This window comes from Lutra lutra, chromosome 9, assembly GCF_902655055.1.
Source record: "Lutra lutra chromosome 9, mLutLut1.2, whole genome shotgun sequence".
NCBI classification, from domain to species: Eukaryota; Metazoa; Chordata; class Mammalia; order Carnivora; family Mustelidae; genus Lutra; species Lutra lutra.
Genome location: NC_062286.1, coordinates 76,951,691 through 76,969,707, shown reverse-complemented (window position 1 = coordinate 76,969,707; position 18,017 = coordinate 76,951,691). Strand labels below are relative to the sequence as shown.

At 48.3% G+C, this 18,017-nt stretch overlaps 1 protein-coding gene across 7 annotated transcripts in view; it reads left to right on the top strand.

The window, feature by feature from the left end:
- THADA (THADA armadillo repeat containing) overlaps window positions 1-18,017 on the top strand; it is a 328,389-nt gene that overhangs the window by 267,913 nt on the left and 42,459 nt on the right. For 6 of the 7 annotated variants that reach the window (XM_047747152.1, XM_047747155.1, XM_047747154.1 and 3 more), the window contains 5 exons: window positions 3,345-3,724; window positions 4,330-4,448; window positions 4,796-4,868; window positions 7,554-7,707; window positions 10,405-10,536. In XM_047747152.1, coding sequence (XP_047603108.1) covers window positions 3,345-3,724; window positions 4,330-4,448; window positions 4,796-4,868; window positions 7,554-7,707; window positions 10,405-10,536 — 858 coding nt within the window. Of the gene's footprint in view, window positions 1-3,344; window positions 3,725-4,329; window positions 4,449-4,795; window positions 4,869-7,553; window positions 7,708-10,404; window positions 10,537-11,720; window positions 12,177-18,017 lie in introns of those variants that run through there. The other variant, XM_047747156.1, reaches the window with a different exon arrangement.

Sequence of the window (18,017 nt, the reverse complement as noted above, 5' to 3'; positions counted from 1 at the left end):
CGAGCCCCGCATCAGGTTCTCTGCTCCACGGGGAGACTGCTTCCTCCTCTCTCTCTGCCTTGCCTCTCTGCCTACTTGTGATCTCTGTCTGTCAAATAAATAAATAAAATCTTAAATAAATAATAAATAAATAAAATCTTAAAAAAAAAATTCTAGACGTAATCGTTCCTAGCACTGAATAATGGGTATATAACATTCTGTAGTGCACAGCACATAAACCTAGCTTTTCTCACTAACAATTTTAGGGCCCTAAGCATTTTGCACTTTTGTAGCTGTCTTTATCCTCCCAAAAAGCTTCGTTTTAAAGCTTTTTGATAGCAAGTAATTTTTTTTTCTCAACTCTGAATCTCATTCTCCCAAAGTACCTAACATGCTCAGTAAATGCTTATGACATTGTACTGAGCTCCACTGGCAATGTAGGCTAAGAAGTCCCAAAGGAGCCCTTCCCAAGCCTGTCCCCCATCTCTCTTTCTTTGGGCCAATGCCTTCAGTCCCTGTGTTCTTGATGATGTCATCCTTCCTCAAGGCCCTAGAGGAAGAAGATGGGTCTCTGGGTGCCTGGCTCTTGAGTTCAGTGAATAATACACTCTGCCTGGAATATCTCTTTTTCAGATAACAGGTTCCTCTGAAAATCATCCAGAATGGCCTAGACAGTTCTTCCTGTTTGTCACAACATTCTGAAGAGCAGATCTCTGAGCCATGTTTCTGACTCCTTGCGAAACAAATGAAATTCCTACTTAAGGCAGTGTTGTCTTGAGGCAGCAATGGATGAGAAGGGTAGGGAAGTGGTACGTGGACACCACATGGTGTCGTGGTGTCATTACTAAATTGTACTGGGACAGGTGACGCAGAGGTTGAGGACCCCAACTATCTGGGGCTTCCTTGCTTCTTTGTAAAAATGGCTGCCCTCCTACTTGGACTTGGACTTCCGCAGACTCTGAGTTAAGAGCAGAAGTGCGCCTGCAGCCACAGTCGGCAGATGGTGGATGGGGTACTCCAGGGTGCCCAGTCGTATTGGAGCATGAGCCCCCACCTTGCCTCTTGGGGCAAACTTCTTTTGTAACAATTTGATATGTAACATGAATATTCTATGTTTTTGATTCCTGGACTATTGCAAGCCTATGAGATTTTGCAATTTCAAGTAAGTTTTTTTTATTACCATAATCTTTTACATTTCTGTTATGTTTATGATAGTTTTCTAGAAGGCAGTAGAGTTCACCGAGTTATGAGATATCTAAATTTCAGCAAGGCCTCTGATGAGGTCTATCACGATGTTCTTGTAGATGAAATTCCATGCACAGAACAGTCAAGTTAGGAGGATTTGTAACTGGTAATGAATTGGTGAGAGTTTGGAATAGGCAGGGGATGGGGCTTCTTCTAACTGCTTCTGCTGCTTCTAACAGTCACCGACACTTTCTGCCCTCCACACTGGCCCAGTCCACAGTTTCAGTAAGTACTTGATTACAGGCATTTACGACATGCTTGTCACATTGAGGTTTACACAACTTCTGTTGGATGATGAATATGTTGGTTGTATGGTTGTATGGGTTCTAGGAGGTGCCCAAGACTCCTTCCCTGGTTAGTCACCCAGTACTGCCCATTTTACTCCCTCACTGGCTTCTCAAATCCATCTTCTTCTCCCTAATCATTTCTCTCCTAGACTACTGCCTGACCTTGTTGCTTGAAGTAACCTCCCAGTAGCATTCCCTTGCCTCCAGAAGAACGTCCAGGCTCCTACACATGACCTAGGAGGTTCTGAATGTCCTGGCCACAACGCTTCTCTAGCCTCATCTCCTGCTGTTCACCACCTTGTACTCCATGCTGTAGTCCTATCAGACTGCCTGTCACTCCCCACATAGTCCATTCTGGTTCATGCCTTTGGACCTTTGCTCGGCCTTTGGTGGCTCCAACACATCGTCCCCTCCTTTCCCCTTAAAGACTCAGATTATCGTTTACCGCACTGTATTGGAATTACCTGCTCATTTCTCACTCTCAGACTAGACTAGAAACTCCTTAAGGACAGCGTTCTCGTTTTGTTTAGCTCCCAGGACATAGTAAGCAGGAAATGTGTTGTTTTGATCCCAAGTGAGAATACGAAAAGATCTTGGCAATCTAAAAGGGAGACCATAAAACTTAACAGGGAGATAAAATTTAACAGTGGTTTTACTTGGGTTTAAAACAAGCAAACAGGGGCGCCTGGGTGGCTCAGTGGGTTAAGCCTCTGCCTTCAGCTCAGGTCATGATCTCAGGGTCCTGGGATCGAGCCCCACATCGGGCTCTCTGCTCGGTGGAGAGGCTGCTTCCCCCCCCCTCTCTGTCTGCCTCTCTGCCTACTTGTGATCTCTGTCTGTCAAATAAATAAATAAAATCTTTAAAAAAAAAAACAAAACAAGCAAACAAAGAAAACAAGTCCCAATCTAAGGACTGAGTACAAGGTGGGAGGAAGATGACTCACCACGCTCAGCAGACCATGTAAAAAAAGAAAGGCTGTGCTTTCAGTTGACTTTAAGCTCCATGAGTCAACAGTGTGATGCAACTCCAGTCACCTAGTGTCAGAACAGGGAAAGTCATCATCCTGTGGTCATACCACGCGGGAGAGTCATGTTCTCCTCTATGGCACCGGACCCTAAGAGGGGGGAAGGATATCCAAAGGAGGGCAGCTAGAATATCAAGAGAGGACAAACCCCACCATATGGGGAATCGTTGGAGGAAGTAGGGGTGTTTCATCTGGAGAAGATGGGGGCTATCATGCCTAGGCTCACTGAGAACCTCCAAATGCAGAATTAGGCCAATGAGTAGATTGTCTCAAAAGAGGGTAGCGACACTTAGATCACCTAACAATGGAATAGGCAGTCTGCCTTGTGAGCTCCAAGTCACTGTAAGGGCAGAACAGGAGCCTTCGAGGAAGGGTCTATAGAGGGATCTGAGCCCCTAAAGGAAGTTTGGACTAGATGTCCTTTTATCCTGCTGAACTCTGAGGCTAAGTGATTCAGGAGGTCCCTGAGTTCATACCTATGAAGTGTTGGGGAGGGGTGCCAGGAGCACTTTTCCTGATAGCAAAGCCTTTTGTCCCTCCGGGGGAAACATTATGAATTACTGAATAGAAATTGCTTCCGGGCAAATGTAGTAAGTGACTAGCCCGTTTAGGTTCAGACTTCTGGTTCATGCCTTCCAGACTTCTGAACCTGCATGGGCTGGTCACTTACTGCATCATTCCCGTGAAATCTGCTCAGGAAAAACATCTGGTGGTTCCCATCCACGTACCCAGCGCCTTGCATTCTTCACTGCCCTTTTGTGGGACTTTGAAGTGATCACCTCTTTCCCTTACTTGTTTGCTTTTTCAGCTGTGGAGCGTGTTGGCTTCTGGGAGGACGTCAGGAGGATCATCTCACAATCCGAGCTAATAACGGGATTCCCCTATTCCTTCACGGCACCGGGCCTGCCCCAGTACCTGCAGAGCCTCACCAAACTAGCCATCGCCACAGTGTGGGCGGTGGCGGCCCAGGCTGGAGAGCAGGCAGAGGCCATTCCCATCTCCTTCTGTCAGCTGTTAGAGTCCTCTTTTCCCGAAGTGCGCCTGCTGACGTTGGATGCCCTGCTGGAAAGGTTCTCTACAGCGGCCTCTGGATTAGGAGAGAAGGGACTGCCACCCTTGCTGTGCAATATGGGAGGGACATTCTTGATGTTGGCTATGAAGGAAAAGCACTTAGAATGCTTCTGCAAGGTAAAGTCTCTGGTGTGAAGACCCTCCCCTTCCACTCCCCATGCTCTTTGGCAAGCTGACAGTAACAAGATCACGTAGGCGGGATTGGGTTGGGCTTCCCCAGGAGCAATAGGAAGGAGATGCCGCATCCAGTGGGCAAGGACTCTCTTCGTACAGTGCTTGTCATGGCTTCGTGCACGGAAGGGCACTAAAAATGGTGATGACAATAGTAATGATGATGGCAATAAGCCAAGATAAAGACCAAGAGTAAGCCACTCAGCACCCCAAGAAATGCAGCACTGAAAATTGGCTGTAGAGCATGGCAGAGGGTAGTGTTTGTCAACATGGGTGTTTGGGGATAGGTGGCCACCTGGAAAGCATCATCAAAAGGAAAAGGCACTGGCCGAGGAATCAGGGCATCCAAACTCTGATCCCAGGTCACTAAGGTTCCTTGGGTATGTCACTGCTCCACCCTGTCTTGGTTCCCAAAAATATTAAGGGGGAAATAAGAAGACAGTGAAGCTTTTTGAAAGCTACACCCCTTTCTTGGTATAAGTGATGATTATTTGGCTTCTGGAGACTTTTTCCTGAGTATTTTTTTTTCCCCATGGATCTGACACACACAGATACTGAAAATTCTCCATTGCATAGACCCCAGCGACTGGCTTCCCCAGACCGAGCACTGTATCCACCTCACCCCAAAGGAGTTCCTGATCTGGACAATGGATATTGCTTCCAATGAAAGGTTTGCCCCCTTTGCTCCCTCTGCAGCCTTGGCCGACATGTGGTCCTTCCCAGCAGTCAGTTAAATAATGGACTGGGGCACAGTCCTTACCTAAGGACTTAGGTCCTATGTTTCCTTCTAAATCTCAGCCTAGGAGCATGTTCTAAGCTCAAGCTATAGAATGAGGTCAGAGTTTTCACATTAATAACCAAGAGGTAATTACTTCTGGAAGCATCTGTACGGCCTTGAGATGAGCATTTCCACCATTCACAATGGCATGGATTACAGACGATCGACAAGAACCCATTTAAAGTATTTAAAGTGCACTTGGTTTTATTTTCTGTGTGTTTTTGGCTTACTTTTCCTAGGTCTGAAATTCAAAGTGTAGCTCTGAGACTTGCCTCCAGAGTGATCGCCCACCAGCTGCAGATATGTGAGGAGGTAAGGGTGGCCTGTGGCCCAAGGTCTGGGGTCTTTGTGCTCTTATTTACCAGGAAGGCGTCAGTGAGAGTGAACTGTCTCAGCAAGCAGAATCAGTGGGGCTGGATGTGTCCCCTCTGCAAAAGTGTTATTCGTGTGGATGTTTCACTTTGGGTATAACTTCTGTAGAATTTTCTGAGCACCACCATCAGTATTTCTTTTCTCTTGTTCTGGGCACGCTTGATTTGAGTCCATGAAGAATACACGAACACACACACACACACAAACCCTTTGTTTTTTCCTATTTTTCTAGCTAGACTCTTTTTTTAAAAAGCGAGTGAGCAAGTCACTAGGATTGCATCTTGGGCAACGAAGTATGAAATACATCCCTAAGGCTTCCGTGTTCCCCCTGGAACATGGCCCAGCTGGCTTTGTATGGAGGCCTGAATGTGCCCCTTCATCTCATGTGTCCTTTGGGGGAGAGGTGGAACCAAAGTAACTGAAACAGCTTCCTGGGAAGATGCCTTAGGACAAATACAAGTACACTTGGGGCATATGAGAAAGCTGCCCCCAGCAGAGAATTATTAGAAGTAGAAGGCAGTCGGTACTACAGTAAAGTTACCGGACGCTCTTGGTTACATGTGCCCACACTGTGATGGTGACAGCGTGACATCCCGGGTTCCAATTCCTTATGGTGAAGCAGCACCATCAGAGGTGTGGGAGATGGGGAGAGGAACAAAGATGGAGGGACAATGTCACAAGCAAGGAGGAGCATTAGACAGTGACATTAAATGCCCCGTTGTGGAGGAGGCTGGAGAAATCCAGAGGAGGAAGGGAGTGCGGAGCTGCTAAGGAGAAGACTTCACAGAGGAGGTCGTTGTATTCAGAGAGTGGCGGCTGGGCAGAGGGGTCTGAGGGTGAGAGCTCAGCAGATCCACGGTTGCCGTGGATCATTCAGAGGCAGGCCGGGTGGCCCAAAGCTGGCTGGTCACTAGGAGAGACAAGAGCCCGAAAAAAAGTCAGTGGTGTGCGCCAGGGGTTTGAAGGGGAGAGGTTTGTAGGAAGGGAGAGGATTTGCTGAAAAAAACTGCAGCCCAGAAGGAAAAAAACAATTCCAATAAAGCAGTCACAGGGCAGCCTATCCCATCCGCTGAAAGATGTCATTCTCATCTCCAGGTGTATCTTAACCAGTAGTCATGTGCATCTTAAAGGCACTGCTTGGTACTTGAATGAAGCAGTATTTGATAAAAATTGGGAATTTTCTAGGGAGAGAAAAAGTAACCAAACCATAGAGAAATGCATAAAAGAAGTTCCCAGGAAGACCTGGGAGTCAGCCTCTTCCTCAGGGTCCCAGCTGCTCCTCAGTTCAGTTCCACAGAGGCCCATCAGTGGTTATTTTGAACAATTAAAGAGGCTTCTTCGATAGGGGAAGGAAAGTACATTTGGAACAATAATCCCCTTTCTAGAATACATAAAAACCAGGGTTTAAAAGACGGAAACAATCCAGATGTCCATCAACTGATGACTAGGTAAACAAAATGTGGTATGTCCATTCAAGGAAATATTAGTCACAGAGAGTACAGATGCTGCTAAACCTGTAGCACGCATGAACCTTACAAACTTGCTGAATGAAACAAGCCGGTCACAAAAGACCACATACTGCCTAGTTCAGTTTATGCGGAATGTCGAGACTAGGCAAATCCATAGAGGCAGAAAGTAGATAAGTGGTTTAGGGCTGGGGGTGGGGAGCTGACAGGATGGGGGATGGTAACTAAAGGGGCCAGGATTTCTCTTCTTGGTGATGAAAATGTTCTAAAATTGACCGTGGTGATGGTTGTACAAACCTGTGAACATACTAAAAACTCGACTATGTACTTTACATGGGTGAATTGTGTGGTGTGTGAATTGTATCTCAAAAAATAAAGCTGTTACTTTAAAAAAAAATAGAGCTTTCTTTGAACGATAATGTTAGTTAGGGTGCTGCTTTAAATGTTTTAGTGGAAACTCATCAATACAGTGGCTTAAACTAGATCACAGCAGTCAAAGCAGATAATGGTGGCATGACAGTATTGGGTCCCTAGACCTTTGTAACTTATTCTGCTGTTTTCAACCAGGCTTCGATCTTATGGTCCCAAATGGTTGCTCTAACTTCCACCATCTTGTCCTTATTTAGCTAGCAGGAAAGAGCAACTCAGGAAGTAAAGGTCACACTTGTTTTCTAAGGCATGACCCAAAAATAATACACCATTAGTCAGAACTTAACCATTATTACTCCTAAGTGCAAAGGGGCCTGGGAAATGTAGTCTATATGCCCAGCCCAAAATTTGAGGTTCTGTTACTAAAGATAGAAGGAGCATCTGGCTCTGGGAGACAACAGTATTATTTGCTGCCGTAGCCTTTGCGCAAAAGGCTTGTCTTTACTGAAGCTGTCAAACACACCGACCTTCTGATACTCCGATGTGCATCACAAAGACTCCAGGAACTTTCTTAATAGTTCTAGTGACTCTATTACTGAAAGACTGGTCGCACTTTCTTCCCTGGGCTTGTTTATTTCTCCCTAGCTGGGTTGGAAAAGCAACTAAAAAACTTTTCTTCCCCTGCGCTAAGAGCTAATTTGCATGTCCAGTGTGGCGTAGGTGACTCGGACCTAATTCCATATCAGCCCCTAACTGCATCGCGGACCTGCCATACGCTTTGTGCTTTCAGACCAAGGACTTTGTGGCCCCCACACTGAAGCGATGGGTTCAGCTGGTTGCCGCCTCCTGTGGAGAGCACCTTCCCACAGACTCCAGGCTGGCGGCTGCTGAAGCCCTCACTAGCACCGCACCGTTCTTGCTCACCAGCCCCCATCCTGTTCTTGGTAAGTGCACCGAGCCCAGGGAGCAGTCCAAGGTCCATTGAGCTCAATGAGCTAAAAGCATGAATAGATTACTCCAGGATAAAAAGTGGGGGAAGGTGAAAACTGACCGTGTGCTCTGTACCTTTCCATCTCTCAAATGTCTTCCCCCAACCCTCCCAATTCCTCCTTTTTCACAACAACCTCTTAACTGGCCTCCTTTCTTTCCATCTTACCCCCAAAGCCAGCTCCTTACGCTTCCAAAAGCCTGTGCAGTCTCTCTGAAATACAAAGGTGATCATTTCACGCCACTGCTTAAAGCCTTTGAGTGGGTTCCCGTTGCCTTCAGGATAAAATCTAAACCCCCTTTCACATGGCTCTGTGCCCTGCCCAGCCCTCCCTGCTCCTCGACCACCGCTCCTCAGCACAAGGCTCTGTGCATGCTTGGTGGGGAACAGTTCTCGAAACTGACTGCTGCTTGAATGACTTCTGTTTGTCTTTCAAGACTCACCCTAAATGTCCCCTCTTCTAGGAAGCCTGTTCCGTTGATCTTGGTGAGAAAGGGATGGGACAGCCTGAAGCCAGGGCATTGAATAAGAAGAAAGGACAGGCTCAAAAGGTGTTTAGGAAGTAAATCAATAAGACTTGAAGGTTTATGTGAAAGGAAGATTCAAAAATTAAGAATAAGCCGTGGTCCCCGTATCCACAGAGCTGTCAGTGGAGTTGTGGGGAAAGGATTTACAGAATGAAGGAGGGAACTGTTTTTGTAGGTGGTGAGCTTCACATTTTAAGCATTAGCACAGTTCAGACCAATGAAATGTCTCGTGTGCCTGGATCCCTCTGGGAAACAAAGTTGTCTTTGATAATCCTTTTAATTCTTTCTTCTAAGCGACTTCCAAGCATTTTTCTTATGCCCAAAGGAGGACTGGAAGGGCCTTCGGTGATGGTGACTTAATCATCCAACCCAGAGGAGTAAGAGCAAAACTTCACCAAAAACTTTGGTGAAGCTTTTCTAGTGAGAATATCATTTGCAGCATTTTCTGGGTGACTCTGAATACTGTAACACTAGCTCACAACAGGCAAAACGTATGTGGAATAACCTAGAATACTGAGTGAAATGGAGTACTGGGTAAAAGCCATTGGTTCCTAATTAATTTCTGGAGCCGGCTACAGCATTCTAGGCAATAAGAGAGGAGGTCAGTAATGGCTGGTGGCTGGTGGCTGTAAGAGTGTGAAGAGAAGGTACAGAACTGAGAGACAATGGACATAAAAGTTCGTGGGGACAAGCCAAGGACAGAGCGAAGTCATTTAAGGAAAAAGAGAAATCGAAATGGACTAAAGAGGGAAGATTGAGGAACTCAGGGGGTATAAATGACCAAGTTAAGGAAGAAAATACTAAAAAAGGAAAATATTCAACCCTAGAGAACAATTAGAATGGACAGTTTCTGAAAGACTGCGTAAAATGTAAAGCCAGATTTATAACAGAAAAGAGAGAACGAAACCCCAGAGAGACGTTGACTGGTATGTTCCTGGTATGACTAATGCATCTGTGTCTCTGGTCCCAGGTTCTCTGTGGGCAGATGAGAGAGAGGACAGTTGAAGGGGAGTTCTTAGGACAGGGCAGGTCCCCCATTGAAAGGCTAGGGGTGATGAGTGGTGGTCTTCTGTGGGCCTGCCATTGTGCCCCTGCCCAAGCCTGGGCCCATCCCCTGTATAGCACACATGCTTTCTATGAGGCCCTGCCTACCTGTCACCTCCCTCCTGAAGTCTGCCTCCGACACACTGGTCCACTATGATCTTTCCCTGCTGTGAGGCACAGCCAGCCATTTCTGCCCCTGACTCCTCCTTGCCTTGTGTCTTCGACTTGATATTCCTTGCTGTTGTTCAAGCACATCTACTGTCTTTTCCTGTCCCATTGTCCACAGCAGTGCCTACCACAAGGACCACACAAAGCTCCTGCCAGGACGGGTGGTGGTCAGAGGGTGGCACCCACATGGACGTGGCATGGGCTATCCTGCGTGGTTCCCTGCCCTTTTCAGTGCCTACTCCCCCCACCCCCATAAAGTGTAATCTTGATTGAAACTTTGCTTTCAGAATTTATAAGCTCAAGCAGTCACTCAAATCAACACTGGGCTCATTTCCCCAAAACATTCTTGATGCATAAAGTTTCATTCCTGAGAATCGTGAGTCACTGTGGACAGCTGGGCCCGTTGTGGACAGCTTAGTCAGCCGGGCCACACCTTCCAGTGGGTCTTGCCTAGGGCTGCTTGCCTCCAGAATCCTTCCCCCTCCATCCCAAAAGACATTTCCAAACCTGACCCCTTAGGGCCCTCTCTCTTCCAGTGTTAATCTGACTGCCAAGTCTTCCTCTCTTGAAATACCTGGAAAGAAAGACATGGCTATTGCTCATTAAACACTGCTCTCATCCACCACGGATTGATTGATTGATTTTTAAAGATTTTTATTTATTTATGCATTTGAGACAGAGCATGAACATGGAGGAGGGACAGATGGAGAGAGAAGCGGGCTCCCCGCTGAGCAGGGAGTTTGACCTGGGACTCAATCCCAGGACCCCGAGATCATGACCTGAGCCAAAGGCAGACGCTTGACCAACTGAGCCACCCAGGCGTGCCCCACCCCCAGCCCCAGGATTTAAAGCAGTATCTGTACCTGCCTGTAAATTGAACCGTAGGTAATTTGAATTCCTTTTGGTCTTCTCAGGATTGCAGGATACTCTTGCTCTCTGGAGATGTGTCCTCAACCTCCTTCAGAGTGAGGAACCGGCCATCAGAGATGCAGCCACGGGAACGGTGGTGACCGCCATGTCACAGGGAAACACCTGTCAAGCAACAGGTATGGCGCTCTTACCGTTCGGCTGTGCCTTATGGCTCTTGGACAATAGCTGCACGCTTTTTCTGTGCATAGCCAGAGAGTGAATATTTTAGACGTTGTTGGCCATTCAGTTTCTGTCTCTACTCTGCTATTTTAGTGGGAAAATAGCCCTAAACACTAGGTAAACGTGGGCGTGACTGTGTTCTGATAAAACTTTATGGACAAGAACAGGCAGCTGTCAGATTTGATCCGCTAGCCATAGTTTGCTGACCTCTGACGCCTAGGACGTTATGGAGGAAAATCGTCTTCAAAGATAGAAATCTAATAAGCAGTGTTGTTAGCTGGTTACATTGTCATCCTTTTTAAATAAGGCTCAGTCGTGATTATCTGTGTGGTTACGTAACCTGGGAATCATAGATCCAGCATTTTCTACTTCTGTTAGTTTTCACATGTGACAGAAACAGATGAGTGTGAGTCACGTTAACTGGGAGGAGAAGCAGGGTCACAGCTCTGGACAAGTAGCCAGCTGGGAGGTTGTCTGCTCTGGTGGACGTGGATTCTCTGCACTCGGGTTGTCGGGAAGGACTTTGGGTTCAGCCATCCCAAAGAGAAGCCAGAACCCCACCTGGAGGCAAGACATCCCAGGCTGAGCACACTAGACCGCAAAATGGGAGCGGGAGTAGCCATACAGGGTTTGTAACTGACTCGAGGCTCCTCGTCCCAGTGGCTGGGGGTCCTGGAGGCTCCCCTTGGAATATGAACTTCCTCATTCTAGAGTCCTCTGTTGTCATGGCATAGGTGCGAGAAACTGAATTTTTAATAATCTCTTGGTGATGCTGCTCCAGGGCAGGTTTGGTTGGGACCTGCTTTGCCTCTCGTGGGAAGACATACAGCTTGATTCTGGGAGTCATGTGCAAGAAGCCCTCTCCCCCGCCAACCACCTTCTTGGCCTGTCAGAGTTCCTGGATCTGTAATTCCACCAGGAGTGATTCATTCCTTTTTCCAATTGCGTGTTTCCCTTAGAAGGACACACAGAACGCCCAGCAAGTGCTCAGTAAATATTTGGTGGAATACAGTACTCACGAGATTTCTCTAGGACCCTCTGCACCAAACATGGGAAGGGGGACAGCATACCGAAATTCACCAATGGACTTATTCCCTCCTAATCTTGAGAGTTGTTACCCGACTACTTTTATTTCTTTCAGAATTTCTCCAAGTTCACCTACAGTAAAAGTATATTACCATGGTCTTCCTCCTTCTAGTTTGAATTTTTCCTCAAGAAATACAAACTAGTAATTACATATGGAGTGCCTTTCACATGTAAAAATCCATGTGTAAAAGCCTCTGAGGAAAATAAATATAAAAGGCTACCTATTTTTGTATTCCCCACCTTGGCCTATAAAAAGAGGATCTAAGGTGTGAAAAAGACAAGGATTCTACAACAGTGAAATGTAGTGTGTTCCCCTGGACCAGAGTTCCTGTGCCAGAGAGATGAAAAGCCGTACAGGAAATTTCTGGAACAACTGACAATATTGAAATATTATCTGTAGATTAAAATCAATGTTAAATTTCCTGAATTTGATAACTGTACTGTTTTGTAAGAGAATATTTTGTTCTCTGGAAATACAGAACTGAAATATTAAGGGGCCAAATGGGGACGCCTCCTGCAACATACTCTTCGATGGTTCAGGAAAAATAATCGTGTGAGTGTAAATAGTAAACCCAGATCTGGAGTTACTATACTTGCATCTTTTCTGTATATTTGAAGTTCTTTCAGAATTTAAAAAAAGTTTGTTCTTTTTTTTTTAAATCCAATTCCACCACTTGAAAACAGCAACACAGGATATATTGCCAGACCATCTAACTGGTTTCCCAACAATTCAGCCCCTGCTGTGACTCCTCTCCCCTAAGTTATATGAAAACATCCTGCCCATTTTAACTCATTTTGAGTGAATTTTCACGTCCCTAAAAATCAAACCCAAGCCAGGTTCCTCAAAGGTTTCAGCAACGTAATGTCACTCGCTCAGCACTTCCTCATGGGTTCCTTGTTCGGCTTGGTAGCAATGCTGGGGCAGAAGTCCCTAATACAGCTTGATTTGCTCAAGCGAAAAATACACATCTTTCTGTCTGGGACTGAAAAGTAGCTGAAGGCGGAGGAACACCTCTGATTTTTCACTTTATTCAGAAGTTCAGCCAGCTGAGAACAATATTGTCTTGTTTTGACATTTCTTGAGGATATCAAGCCACTGATGGTAACTTTTCTCATTCCTCCAGTGTGCAGGGATTAGGTAGACTGTATTACTAATGGCTTGCTCTGTGGTGTTCCAAGTTATGACTATGGAGTCTTGAATAGCTCAAAAATACAAGTCCTTAATTTTGTCCCCACATCAGTGGCCTAATGAATGCCACGGTAAAATAATACTATTAAATCATAGTAATATTTAATGTCTTCTTTGAGAAGGCTAAATATTATTAAAAAAATTAATTCTCACTTTTCCTCCTAAGAATATAATAAAACACAAGGACTCCCTGCTTCTGAGACCCCATCCTATAAACAAGGGCTGGATGTGGACAGAGAGCTTTGCATGTACGTTATCTGATAGTGTGGTGGTTGTGTGGGGACATGCAAGGTGCATCTTGATTATGTGGTCTAAGGAGGTCCCTGAGAGTGGGGTTGGCCCAAAAGGCGGGGTAAATGGGGCACAGATGGGAGCATTTCAATGCAGAAGAAGCAGCTAGAGCCGGAACTTGGGAGTCGAGGAGAACTTGGGAGCTGCCTGGGGGTCTGAGGGGCCAGAACAGAGGGGACCCTGAGGCCAGGGCAATGGGGTGGGAGATAAAGCTGGAAAGGCAGGGGCATGCACTCTTGGGGTGATTCTGAACCCCAAGTTAAGGACCTCCTTCTGTAGGTGATGGGAGGCTGGAGAGGTTTTTAAATGGGGGAGCAGTGTTTTCGGCCACATGTTCGAGGGGCTTTTCCCAGCAGCAGTGTGTACGATGGCCTGGGCCAGGGGAGGGAGGGAAATCTTGGCCCAGAGACCAGCCGGGACTGGGTCGCGAGCCACTGGCAGTGGAGACAGAATGGCAGGCAGACTGCGGGTGCTGGTGGGAGGTGGGAGAGAAGGGAAAGCAGAGAGGGCTTCAAGGCCTGGGACCTGTGAGGTAACTGGAGAAATGCCTAGATGTGCCTCTGGCACCAATGTAACAGTTGAGCCTCACCTTCTAGGAAGTGAAACTACCAAGAGTCAGGAAGCGTGCTTAGAGGCCACAGGGCACTGTGATCTGGGACAGAGACTTCCTCAGACCTTGGGGAACTAGGTGATGGAAATGAGAAGGCGAAAGGGGGCCTTCCTCTGCTGTGGGAGCAGAACACGCTGGCCTGCCCAGCACACTGCACAGTGACCCTGGGAGCCACGGCTCCGGTACTGGAAACCATGGAAGGGGCAAGCGTCAAACCAGTCATTCAGACTGTGTCCCCAGCATGTCACTTTGTGCGCGGCTGGCTTCAGCTATGGATTTGTGGCACCCGTTGGGTAATGATTCTGGGCTGCCTGGAGACAGCCCTGTGCTTCAATAGCCCTCGTGACGGTGGATTTGTTGTCCACATTTTTTTTTTAAAGATTTTATTTGTTTATTTGACAGACAGAGATCACAAGTAGGCAGAGAGGCAGACAGAGAGAGAGGAGGAAGCAGACTCCCTTCTGAGCAGAGAGCCCAATGTGGGGCTCGATCCCAGGACCCTGGGATCATGACCTGAGCCGAAGGCAGAGGCTTTAACCCACTCAGCCACCCAGGCACCCCGTTGTCCACATTTTTTGCCTGCTGACCTCGTGCGTGTGCTTCATCCCACCCGGTCACCTGGAAGGAGAAACCCACAGACCATCAGTGACTCTCAGGCACCCCCAAGGCTCCCTCAGCTTTGCAAACACGACCCACCCCACCTCCCTACTCCTAGGTCAGCCACCGAGAGGGACAGCAGAAATGGCATTTCTGGACTCAGGAATGGGGGACTGAAACTTGCAGCTAGGACAAGAAAGGGTACGGGCAGGCCTCAGGTGGGGCTCCCCCTTCTCCTTTCCCTGCTCTGACCTTACTGTCCTTGACAGAGCAGGAGACATCAGCTCAGCGGCCCCTGCTTTGCTGGGCTCCCAACTCTCACCCGAGCAGCTCACTCATGTCGGTCCCGTTCACATCAGGATTCACGATGGGTTCCACTCAGGCAAGGGCTTCCACTGGGTGTGGGGTGGTGGTGCGGGGGACCAACCTGGACAGTATGTACATTTAACTCACTAAATCTGTGTGATTCTCAAGTTAGGCTGACAGAGTTCTGGGTAAAAGCAGCAGGGGAGAAATTTGAAGGGCTTCAGACCCCATATCCATTGTCAGTGTTTAGGTTGAGGAAGGATGACTTCTTAGTAGCAACTTCTCATGTAAGAAGTGTAAAGGACTTTGAAGAGAGAGAGATAGGTGTGTGGGCATGTGTGCGCACACACACATGGAAAGGGAAGCAAGCCCACCTGCCCAAGCACAGCTGGTGGTTCTCTTCCTTGGACGACAGGCTCCGAGTACTTCCATCCCTCTCTCCCACCAGACTGCTTACCCACAGAAAATCATGTAAAACTTCTGCTCATCCTGTCCGATAGGAATCTTCTGTGGTAACACATTAAATCCTGCACCCCACCCCAGCTTCCCAGGTTCTCCCCTTCACTGAGCCCCTGCTGTGTTTGCCTCACGCCACCTCCTCCTTCGTGGTCTACTCTCTTCATGTAGCTTTGTCTTTCCGACTAGCCCACGAGCTAGACACTCTCCCATTCGGTCTACTGCAGGTGCTCCGTCTGTGTTGACCACGATAGGCTGCCTGACAGTAACTGTCTGGTCAGCCCCGTATTCCTAAGGAGACTAGAGTGCCCTCAGAACCAAGGAAGTGCCCCAAAACCGGCAGCCTGGCAAGAATCAGCTCTAAGGGCAACCAGAGCGGTTGCAACCAGAGTGACCCACCGTCTGGGCCTCGCAGGGGAAGAGCTGGCAGCCCTTCCGTACCGCTCAGGTCTGGTCTCAGGCTGTGGGGCCAAGGAGCCAGCTGGGGGCTGCAGGGACCATGGCCCCGGGTTACCTGGGAGATATGGCAGGAGTGTCTGTGCTCAGCACGGGGACCCCCGGAGACGCCGGATTCACAGCAGAGTTTACCAGGGAAGCGAAAGAGCGGGACAGGAGCAGAAGGTAGAAAAGTTGAGACTCAGATGTTAGAGTACAGGGCTGTAGGTGGGTAGTTTGTTGGGCAGAATTGCAAGTCATTGGGCCTAAGGCACGGTGGAGAAGACAAGACCTAACGTCTGCCCCATTTCCCCCAAACCATGTTCCTCCCCCAGCACCCACACCCCTGCCCACTCGCACACGTGCATCCATGCACAGCTGCCTCCCATGCAGAGCCCAGGAGTCGGCACGACAGCGCTGACACATCCCAGAGCTTCCAAGCCTTGAGCAAGCCGGGAGGGAGGCTGGGTCACTTTGACATTACACAGGGGCCCCGCAGTGACGGCTGGTCAGCAAAGCCCCAGAGCCGTGGGGCTTGAGCTGAGTCACGGGCAGCTCCACCCCCGGAACTTCCAGAACTGAAAGCCAAGGCCGCCTGCCCATCCAGCCTCATGCCTGCGGGGAGGCCCTGTGCTCTTGGGAATTCCCAGGTGGTCCTGGAAGATGAGCCCTCAGAACATGGCCTCCCTCCTCCCTCTGCCTCCCTCCAGCTTCTGCCTAACCTGCTCACAGGCCCTGTCCCCACACCGTGTCTCCCGTGCTATGGCGCCAGAGCCTGTCCCACGTGGAGGTCTTTCTGCTCTGAGAGTGTCACCTGACGTGTATGTACCAAGCACATTTTTCTGGAGCAGAATGGCCCAAAGTAGAGAACCACTGCAGGAGGATGAACCTGCACACTTCTCCAGGCCTGACCTGCCTCTCTCATTGCTTTTGGGCTGTTTTAAAATTCTGAGCTGTTGGGGCGCCTGGGTGGCTCAGTGGGTTAAAGCCTCTGCCTTCGGCTCAGGTCATGATCCCAGGGTCCTGGGATCGAGTCCCACATCGGGCTCTCTGCTTGGCGGGGAACCTGCTTCCTCCTCTCTCTCTGCCTGCCTCTCTGCCAACTTGTGATCTCTGTCAAATAAATAAATAAAATCTTAAAAAAAAAAAAATTCTGAACTGTTTTTCTCAGTCCCCCTTTCATGCCTGCCTAGATGGTCCACAGCTTTTTCTCTTACTGTTTAAGTATGAGGCCAAAACCGGTGACATCAAGCATATTCATTGAAGAAATAGTTATAAATTGCCTGTCTTCCAGGCTTGTTTCATGCGCTGGCGTAAGCCGCCATTAGCTCTCTCCTGGACTTCTGCAAAACGTCCCTCTAGGCCTTCCTGCCTCTGCTCTTACCTACCTGCCATCCCTTGCCCAGGAGGCCAGTAATGGGCTCTTTTCAGGGAGTAAGTCAGATGACGTTGCCATCCCACTGAGAGCTCTCCCTTGGCTTCCCTTCTTTCTCAGAATAAAAGCCAGCTCCTAAAGTGACATATAAAGCTTTACCCGACCTCACCCCTGCCTCTCCAACCCCATCTGCTGTGCTCGCTCCCTGTCTTTCTCTGCTCCAGCCACTCCAGCCTCCCTCGGGTTTTTTTAACTTGCCAGGCTCATGCCAGCCTCAGGCCCTTTGCACTAGCCCACTTCCTCTGCTTGGAATGGTTTTCCCTGGTCCCACCCAGCTAACCGTCCTGTGGTTTCAATCTCTGTTTCAGTGTCATCTCTGCAGAGAGCCTGCCTGACCACCTAGCTTAGAGTAGCCACCCATTCATTCATCTGCTGGTTTAACACTCCAGTCCTTTCACAGTCTTATTTTACTGTCTGTTTACTTTGTTCTTAGTGTCCCTCTACCAGAATAGAAGCTCCAAGAGGGCAAGATTTTTGTCTCTTCTGCTTGCTGCTATATTCCCAGAACCTGGCACGTAACAGATGCGCAGCAAAAAAAATCACTGCTGGGATGATCAGTTGGATGAAGGAATGAACGAATGTGTCCTTCACAGTAGTTAAACACAGTAGAGAGATCAGTGTTTTTAGAATCAACCTAAGGCAAGGGAGGTAGAGGTCTTTGGATTCTCTTTGTGATGAAATTGCCTCAAGGTGGCGGGTCCTTGTTGCTGCCAGCTCATCTGCTACCTTAGGCCCCTTGTCTTCCCAGAGACAGTAATTCAATAAGGAATGGATGGAGCACCTGCTAAGGCAGGGATGTAACCAGCCAGGGGAGAGTGCTAGTTGATCCTCAGGCCCTGGTCAGGGGACCAGGGCCAGTGCCAAATGGAACCATCTGGAATGCCTAGAGTTGGTGGCAGCCTCTCTGAGGACAGAGGCCCCTTCCTCCTGGGGCCTCTTCTGGTGGTCTCCTCCCCACTCTGAGTCGGCCAGTGGCAGGAGGAGGGAGATGGAGAATATCATCCAGCAGGCACTCTTGGCTTCTTCCAATTCT